The 9,326-nt window shown below is 55.7% G+C and overlaps 1 protein-coding gene across 9 annotated transcripts in view; it reads left to right on the forward strand.

Moving 5' to 3' along the window:
• The window catches only part of TFAP4 (transcription factor AP-4 (activating enhancer binding protein 4)), a 31,950-nt gene that overhangs the window by 18,202 nt on the left and 4,422 nt on the right, over nt 1–9,326 (forward strand). For 7 of the 9 annotated variants that reach the window (XM_014545132.1, XM_014545135.1, XM_014545134.1 and 4 more), the window contains 4 exons: nt 7,364–7,529; nt 7,647–7,745; nt 8,163–8,333; nt 9,018–9,155. In XM_014545132.1, coding sequence (XP_014400618.1) covers nt 7,364–7,529; nt 7,647–7,745; nt 8,163–8,333; nt 9,018–9,155 — 574 coding nt within the window. Of the gene's footprint in view, nt 1–29; nt 268–6,155; nt 7,082–7,363; nt 7,530–7,646; nt 7,746–8,162; nt 8,334–9,017; nt 9,156–9,326 lie in introns of those variants that run through there. The other 2 variants (XM_014545136.1, XM_014545137.1) reach the window with 2 other exon arrangements.

Genomic DNA, 9,326 nt, shown 5'->3' on the forward strand with positions numbered 1-9,326 from the left:
GCCGCCCGGGCGCTGTTTACTAGCGAGGCCTGGACGTGACTCTGCAGCCCTCTTGGAGTAGGCGGACCTCGGCGCGCCGCCTCGCGGGAGCTGTAGTTCCCCGCGACCCTCCGTGCGGCATTGTGGGAGTTGTAGGCGCGCCCGGGCCACGCTTTCCCCCGCACAAAGCTCAGCCTCTGCTGGCGGGATGGGCGAGGCAGGCCAGGTGGGGGAGCGTTTGGGATAGTGGGTCCCAGAAGCCGCGCCGAGTCTCAGCAGACCCTGCACGTAGGTCTCTACCGCAGACTTTCCCTCCCATCGCACGTTCTTCCCCGAGCCGTAAACCGAAAGCGGCAGGTCTCCCCGCGGGGTGAGCGGGTGGGTGGTCCGAGGTCCGCGGCTCTCCGCTACTTTGCAAATTGGACCCGGGTTGTTAGAAGAAGCCACTTTACTAGTTTGACCCGGTTGCTCCAGATCCACCTTTTACAAAGGGTGATGCCTTCACGGGCCACTCCCACCAGAATCACCCTGGGCACTTGTTAAAATGCCGATGTCCGCAACTCCGATAGCTAGAAGGGAGGGCCTGGCCATCTGTATCCTGAACACCACCCGGGGGACGGCAGAGCTTCGTGGGGGGTTCCCCCGCGTGCCCAAGTTCGGGATTTGCAGTCTCTTTCCTGAGGCACTGCTCTAGGAGGGAAATGGCTCCCTAGGGTTGAGGCCACGTGCTCTGCTGCCAGGGAAGGCAAGGCGTGGATATTGAGGGAGGTGGAGCCCCAGATGGTGTGGCCCAGGCTGGTGAATACCAGGCGCTGCGGGTTGGGGGGAAGGTTGCTGCACATGTACTACCACCCCCACACCCCTCAACTTTCCTCTCACCTGGACTCTCAATACAGGCAGGCTGGGCCAGTTGGTGGGTTGCAGCTAGCAGGGCCCCCCTGAGTGTTGGCTGCCTGGGGGTCCCAGCTGTAAAACATTAAAAAAAATATATGCTGGAGCTCTTAATATAGGTCTATAGGACTTGTTTAGCTAGATTTTCTTAATTGAGTTGTCAGTCTCCTGAGTTAAGTAGCCTTAGGGTACCTGTGTGGTATGAGGACGCAGGCTTGGAAAGGGAACAGTTACAGCAAGTGGTGGGGCTGGGACTTTAACCCTGATCCTAGGGCCCTGCTCTTAGTCTCTGTTCTTAGCCCCTCCTGAAAAAACGCTGCGGGTAGCTGAGAGGAGGGCTGGGCAGTGGGGGGAAGGGTTGAGCTGCTCCAGATGCTAGAGAGGACATTGCCAGTCCTGACCCTGGGCAGGCTTGGCGCAGCGGATCCTGCTTCACACTGTCCCTAGCCCCCCTTTAGAGGAGTCCATTTGTCCCCCAGGGGCCAAGTGCTTAAGGTGGCAGGACTCCCCTACAGGGCTGGGCATCGGGGCATCCTCAGCCTGCCTCGCTGGGAGACACTTGTCAGCCTGCCCACTGGGTGTGGAGTTGGGGCCTCTAGGTTTGTTCATTTTTACTTATTTATTATTTGTTTATTTTTACCAATTTAGCACTTTATTTATTTATTTTTAACCCTTACCCGAGGATATTTTTCCATTGATTTTTTGGAGAGTGCAAGAGAGAGGGAAAAACAGAGAGAAATATTGATGTGAGAGAAACACATCGATTGGTTGCCTCCTGCACGAGACTCGACCAGGGCTTGGGCCGTGGAGAAGCCTGCAACTGAAGTACATGCCCTTGATTGGAATTGAAACTGGGACCCTTCAGTCTGCAGGCCAGTGCTCTATCCACTGATCCAAACTGGCTAGGTGGTTTGTCCATTTTTAGAAGGGATTGTGGGGTGAGGTCGGAGACCTGTAGGAGATCGAGGTTGTGGGTCGGACAGGATCTTCTGGCCAGATGGACTCACTTTTCAGACTGGCAGACTTCGTTCCATTCTTTGGACTAGGAGGGCTCGCTGCCTCTTCAGAGGGACCCTCTCTCTAGCGCCCCCCCCCCCCCCCACGCACTGCACAGCAGGATCCTCATAGCTTGCAGTTTGGGACCTCTCACTTAACTGCTCTTAGCCTCTGTAAAATGGAGCACCTTGCAGTGTGGCTACACAGAAGGAAAGTGCCTGGTAGTTGTTAAAATGGCTCTCAGCCTTGGCCGGGTAGCTCAGTTGGTTAGAGCATCATCCTGATATGCCAAGGTTTTGGGTTTGATTCCCAGTCAGTGCACATACAAGAATCAACCAATGAATGCATAAGTGGGAAAACAAATCGATGTTTCTCTCTTAAAAAAAAAAAAAAAAAAAAGAGCCCTGGCCAGTGTTGCTAAATGGTTAGAGTGTTGGCCTGTGCACTGAAGGGTCTTGGGTTTGATTCCCGGTTAAGGGCACGTATTTGGGTTGCAGGTTCGATCTCCGGCCCAAGTCGGGGCGCATGTGGGAGGCAACCAATTGACGTGTCTCTCTCACATCGATGTTTCTCCCCGTTTCCTCCTGCCATTCCACTCTCTAAAAATCAAGGGGGAAAATATCCTTGGGTGAGGATTAACAACAAAAAAGGCTCTCAAACTCTGAGAAGCAGGAGTTTAGGGACTGCCTCAGTGGGGAAAGAGACAAATTGCTCTTAGAAGTTAGAAATCAATTAGGGGCTTTTGAATGTGTTGGGTCCCTGATCTAGTATTTACAAGGCATCTACTTTGTGCCAGTGTTGAGGATGTCACAGAGAACCAGAACTGGCCTCTGCCCTGAGTTTGCAGTCTCTTAGAGTTGTCCAGGGGTTCTCCTGGAGTCCTGGGTACGAACCCTGGAAAAATAAGGCATCCTGTTGTCTTCAATCTCTCTCTTTTCTCCTCTTTTAAACTTCACTATGGCCCTGTGAAGTGAGGCAGTATTTCCCCAAATTACAGATGGGGAGACTGGGCCTTTGATAGATGAAGTGGCTAAGCTTGGGGTCCTACAGTTAGTAAATTTGCACTTGAACCCACTGAGTGCAGGGCTTCCTCGGAGGGGCCGGAGAAGCTGTGAGGAGGAGGTGTTTCTGATGGGAACAGCCTGGATGTGGTGTGTTCTGGGACTGAGGGCAGGAGTGGCAGGCTGGTTGGAGTGGCGGGTCTATGGATAGAAACAGCTGCGATGGGTGAGGGCCCCGGGCTGCTTCAGTACCTGCTGCAGAGAGAAGGATGAGCACCTTGGGCATCCTTGGTGAGGGTTGTTGTTCTCTCTCCTGTCCTTTGGATTATGGGAGAAATCCTGGGTGGCTCTCTCACCTCTGATTGTATAGTCGTTGAGTGGCAGGTGTGTGAGTGACTTCGGGACAGTGTGAAATGAGAGTTGTCAGTGGCTAATTTGAGGCTGGAGCCCGACAGGGGTGTCAAAGGAGGATGGGGGTACTGCCCTTGGACTGAGAGAGAGGGACAGGGACAGGACAGGATCTAGACTTGAAGAGTGTGCTCCCTGCCCTGAGCCTCTGGTTGGGATGCTGGTGTTGTTCCTGCGGGGGCGGGGGGGGGGGGGGGTTCTACTCTGGTAGTGGCTGGGCCGCTCTGGTCTTGGCACCTGAGGCTGGTACCCAAAGTGTTTCTTGGCAGGTGCTCTCCCTTATTCCTGAGGCAAGGCAGTCCCTGGGCATTTGGGGAGGGAGAGAAGCAAGAGATATTTGGTGTTAGTGGACCCAGGCCACCTTTGTTGCTCACTTGGGGGCTCTGAAGTTGATGGGGAGGTGTGGAGGACTTTTACAGTTACTGTAAGTTGTGTTTACTTCTGCAGAACTCTGAAAGAAATGCAAAAATGCTTTAATGCATTTGTAGTATTAGCTGGTAATTCCAATTAGTCATGCTTTATTGGAACCCCTGGTTGGCCAGCACTCCACCAATCAGAATCCCTGGTTAGGCAGCATTCCACCAATCAGAACTCCTGGTTGGGCAGCACCCCTGGTTAGTTGCATCTATTAAAGAAACTGTCATCTGGCCCTGGCCTGTGTGGCTGAGTTGGTTGAGCCTGGACCTGTGCACTGAGAGGTGGCTGGTTGATTCCCAGTCTGAGCACATACCTGGTTTGTGGGCTTGATCTCCAGCAGAGGGCGTGCAGGAGGCAGCCAATAGATGTTCCTCCCTCCCTCCCTCTCTCCCTCTCTCCCTCCTTCCCTCTAAAAGCAATAAATATATTTAAAAAAAAAAAAAAAAAAGGAACCAGACAGCCAGTGGTTGAGCATCGACCTGTACACCAGGAGGTAACAGTTTGATTCCTGGTCGGGGTACATGCCTGGGTTGTGGGCTCCATCCCATGTGGGGCCTGCAGGAGGCAGCCGATCGATGATTCTCTCTCATCATGGATGTTTCTATCTCGCTCTCCCTTTTTGGAAATCAATAAAAATATATTTCAAAAAAGAAAAAAAAGAAAAGAAAAACAAACGGTCAGCCGGTACTTCCAGGACCGTTGAGGTGAGTGAATGGGACAGTCCTGGTGGCAGCCCAGGTCCCCACCAGGAAGAAGTCTTTTCTGGGACTTAAGTCTGCACTGGCTTAACCAGCAGCCGGTTCCTGAGCCAGGAGGCTGGGCTGATGGATTTGGTGTTGAAGAGGACAGGATGGAACATCTGGAAGAGGCAGGCTGGCGGCTTTCAATGAGCAGGAGACAACATAGGCCCCTGCACAGTGCCCCGCCCCCTGCCCTCTGGGAACTTCCACTTGAGAAACGTCCCTGGGAAGCCAAACCACCGGGTGGTTTCTGCAGTCTTCTTTGGTCTCCTCAGTTTGTGGACGTCCTGAGGAGATGGGAGAGGCAGGGGGTTGGCTCCCCAGAGCTGAGATTTCATGGGCAGATGAGCTGGCTTGGGGGGCAGGAGTCAGAGGGTCTTGGGGTGCTGCCTCTTGCTGCCATACACAGGGCTCTGGTAAACAGTGGGCTATGTGTGAGCCATCAGTAGAGGGTGCCGTCAGCTGGTGGGGAAGGAGAGTGTGAGCTTGGTGCCTGCTGCTCCCTGGTCTGGCTGCCTGACCTTGGGCATGTCCCTTCCCCTCACAGGACCCTGGACTCCTCATTGCAATAGGATGATGCAGCCACCTCGCTGGGTTTCTGTGAGAGTCGGAGGGAAATATGTAAAAAAGTTCAGTGAATGCTAATAGGAGTGAACATGATGGCAGGGCATACCTGTGCTTGGTCCTTTCTACAGGAGTAACTGTCACCTGCCTGTTGGGATGTGCTGCTCTGGGACAGTGCAGAGCCCAGTCTACCCTGTGGCGAGACCTCTGAGGGCTCAGAGCAGGGTCCTGGGATCCAGGTTCAAGGCCCAGCCCCAACACTTGCTGTGCTAGATCTTTTCCAATCCTTTGTGTCGTCGTCCCGCACAGGAATTATGGGCCACACAACTCAGAGGAAGATTATGACAATTCAATGAGAAAATTCCAACAAAATGAGTCCTTAGCACGTTATAGTGAAAACTTTAAAAAGACTTAAGAAAACACCCACACCTTACTACTCTGTTGCTAGGTCCTCCAGGCTCCTGTTTGACTCCTTATTACTTTGATCTGTTCTAGCCTTTGGGCATCACCAGGGGGGGCCCAGGGACTGGGTGAGTGGGGTTCTCTCCTTCTGTCACTCCTGAGGGGGAGGATGATGTTGCCAGACTGAGTCACCCGGTGGTTTGGCTTCCTATGCACGTTTCTCTCCATCTTTTCTTGCCCCAAAGATTCCCGACTTTAATCCACCCGTCATAGAGCCTCTGGAAGGCACTGCCAGGCCCAGGAGCCTGGACTCCGTTCTAACCCACCTTCCCCCGAAGGTCAGGCACACCTCTGCACATCAGGTCTCTGACCTGCATCCACTCCGGCCACACGAGTCACCTCCACTGCAGGGCAGGGAAACTGGGAGAAGTGAGGTGCCCCCAGGTACCTGGCTGTCTGACTTTAAAACGGTGTTCCTCCCCTCTGTGAGCCCTAAGCCCCACCTATAAAGTGGGGGACATGGACCCCCTTTCCAGACTGACATTCTGAGGCCTTGCACTCTGTGGGATGGGGCCCCGGGAGGCCCTGGGGGAACTGGTGGAGGAGAGGTCTTGTCTCGACCCTGAGCAGCAGCTGACGTAGAGCCCGCTCCTGGCTCATCCCCAGCTGACCACCCTCTGTCGGGAAAGGCTGAGGCATAGGAAGGGGCAAGGACAAATCCAGGCTCCTGCAGGGAGCTGAGGTGGGACAGATGGGGTGGGCTGTGGGGCCAGGAAGGGCCTCAGCTGTCTCCAGCTGTTGATGATGTGTTTCCCTCTTGGTTTTCATGTAGATTCCTTTCTGCCTGGGGCTGGGCGTGGGGGCCTGGCATAGTAAGGGAGCTGAACCGGGCACCTCTTTGAGCCCAGGCTCCCCATCTATGGAAACGGCTGAACAGAGTCCTTTCCCCATTACCTCAGACCCAAGGGTGTGAGCCCAGGCCTGGACCAGTCACCCCGGTGGGGGGCGCGGTGGGCACATCAGGAAGAAACCAGGGCTGTGGCTTTGGGTGGGGCCAGTGGCCTCTTCTGGGAGCCTAGCATCTGGAAGCCATCAAGCCAGGGGCGGGGGGTGTTGCAGCAGAAGGCCGGGAAAGAGGAGGCCACACATAGGCCCACCCCTTGGGAGCAGTGGCTTTGGGCCCGCAGTCCCTGTTGTCATCTCTGCCTATCATCGCCTCTCAGCCCACCGCCTCACTCCCTTCCACTGGCTGCCTTCTCTCTCAACCCACAGGCTGCTACTCCTACAAGATGCAATCGCATAATAGGCAATAACATTGCTCATTGCATGCTGGGCGCCTTGTTTCTCTGGCCCAGGGTGGTCTGCCTCTTGGAGTACGTGTGCATGGAGAACTGTCCCTAGGGGTGGTTGGCTTGGCATCCCTTCCCTGGAGTGAGTGCTACCTGTCTTGTCTTTGAAGTCTTAGTGCAGGGTAGCTGGGGGCTTGCATAGGAGCTTGTGGCTGGAGATGTGGCTGTGGGGACTCAAAGGGAGTAATGATGTCTTCTTCAGCCTCAAGCCTGTGACTCTGAAGGAGCTGGTCCAGGTGCATAGCAAGAAGCTCAGAGGAGTCCCAGGAGCAGGTGTCTCCAATTGTCACCTGGGTCCACCTGCCTCAGAATCACAGGGATTCTAGCTAGCCGTGTAGGTTTTGGGCCCCACTCAGACCTGTTGGCCAGGCACTGGGGCTGGGGCCTGGGGTATGCACAGTGACTTTGATACCCAGGTATCACAGAGCACGCTATTCCATCACCATCCTGATCTGCTGGGGTGTAGGTATCAGGTCTGGCGTCCTTTGCAGGGGGAGAAATAGAAATGCAAGTTATACCCAGGGTCCTCTGGAGATGAACTGTTGAAGACAGGGGCCCTTTGGGGACAGAGCATGGAGGACACCTAGCCTGAGCGTGTCCCTGCCTTCCCTGGCAGTCTTGCCAACATTCCACTGACCCCTGAGACTCAGCGGGACCAGGAGCGGCGGATTCGGAGGGAGATTGCCAACAGCAACGAGCGGAGGCGCATGCAGAGCATCAATGCAGGCTTCCAGTCCCTCAAGACCCTCATCCCCCACACAGATGGAGAGAAGCTCAGCAAGGTGGGCGAGGGCTGGGAGGGCTTCCTGGAGGAGGTGGTGGGCTCAAGCAGGGAGAAGGAAGTGAGCTTCAGTAGACGCAGCCAGCTGGGGCCCCTGACTTGTCCCTCCTACCCTTAGGCAGCCATTCTCCAGCAGACGGCGGAGTACATCTTCTCCTTGGAGCAGGAGAAGACCAGGCTTCTGCAGCAGAACACACAGCTCAAGCGCTTCATCCAGGTAGCACCTGCAGAGGCCTCCTGTCACCTCAACACCTGTCCTCCTCCTGGCTCCCTCTCCCTGGCATGGGCATGTCTGGGCTCACCACTGGCCTGGGACTCTGAGGCTACAGGTCCCACCTTCCCCACTGACACGCCTACTTCAGGTACTTGCCTTCCTGCCTGGGCTTCAGTTTACCCATCCACGAAGTGCAGTGGAGTGGCTCCGAGAGGAACCGGGTGACTTTTGGCAAGCAGGTCCATTCTGCCTCTGTTTCCCGCCTGTGGCCATGGTTGGATTTGCAGAGTGGGGCTCCCAGTGCCCAGAGCACCTGGGTTGACAGCTTTGGGGGTCTGTGATGGAGCCCTCCAACTTCCCCATTGATGGTGGTGATACGAGGGTGTCAAGGCACACTCACCAACTCCTTGGGGTCCCCAGGAGCTGAGCGGCTCGTCCCCCAAGCGGCGGCGGGCAGAGGACAAGGACGAGGGCATCGGCTCACCGGACATCTGGGAGGATGAGAAGGCGGAAGATCTACGGCGGGAGATGATTGAGCTGCGGCAGCAGCTGGACAAGGAGCGCTCGGTGCGCATGATGCTGGAGGAGCAGGTAAGGCAGGCAGGCGGGTGGGGTGGGGGGTTCCCGTCCTTCTCTCCCTTTCCCCCTGTCCCTGCTTCCCTGGAGCGCCTGCTTTGTGCCAGGTTTAGGAATAGGGGGTGGGGGTCCACTGGGGATTGAACCAGGTAGGTACCTGCCCTCAGGGCTCACCATCTGTGTTGGGTAGGAGGATTAGTCAAAGGACCTTACACTGTAAAAATGCAGCTGTGGAAAAGGTCCTGCAGGAAGCATGGGCATTGGGAGGGGGATTTGGACTGGTTCTGCCCCACAGCTTCTCTGTCAAAGTGACTTGAGCCGGGGGTGGGAGGTTGGCCAGGGGTGGGTCCAGTCTCACAATTAACCAGGCAGAGAGGGGAGAAGGGTACTCCAGGCAGAAGGAAGAGCATGAGCAAAGCCCTGAGGCTGCAGGGAGGGAGTGAAGGAGTGAGGGAGATGGCCTGAGGGAGGTCATGGCAGGAGAGGAGATGAGTCAGAGAGGGCCTGGTGGGCTATGGTAGGACTTTGGTCTCTTCCCCAGGATGACAGGCTCCAGCTGGGGTTTGTAGCAGGAGAGAATGGCCTGTTTGGCAAGGGTAGAGCATGGGGAGGCTGGCCTCAGCAGCCCCGAGGGCCCCGCACTGGAGGTGGTGCAAGGGTGTGGTCCGGGCCCTGCCCCTGAGCCTGCTCTCCCCTCAGGTTCGCTCGTTGGAGGCCCACATGTACCCTGAGAAGCTCAAGGTGATTGCACAGCAGGTGCAGCTGCAGCAGCAGCAAGAGCAGGTGCGACTGCTGCACCAGGAGAAGCTGGAGCGGGAGCAGCACCTGCGGACCCAGGTGGGCAGGTGGCCTCGGGCGGGGCTGTGGGCTATGGCAGGGCAGGGCCTACATCAGTGATGGCGAACCTTTTGAGCTCGGCGTGTCAGCATTTTGAAAAACACTAACTTAACTCTGGTGCCATGTCACATATAGAAATTTTTTGATATTTGCAACCATAGTAAAACAAAG

Source organism: Myotis brandtii, unplaced genomic scaffold (assembly GCF_000412655.1).
Source record: "Myotis brandtii unplaced genomic scaffold, ASM41265v1 scaffold397, whole genome shotgun sequence".
Lineage (NCBI taxonomy): Eukaryota > Metazoa > Chordata > Mammalia > Chiroptera > Vespertilionidae > Myotis > Myotis brandtii.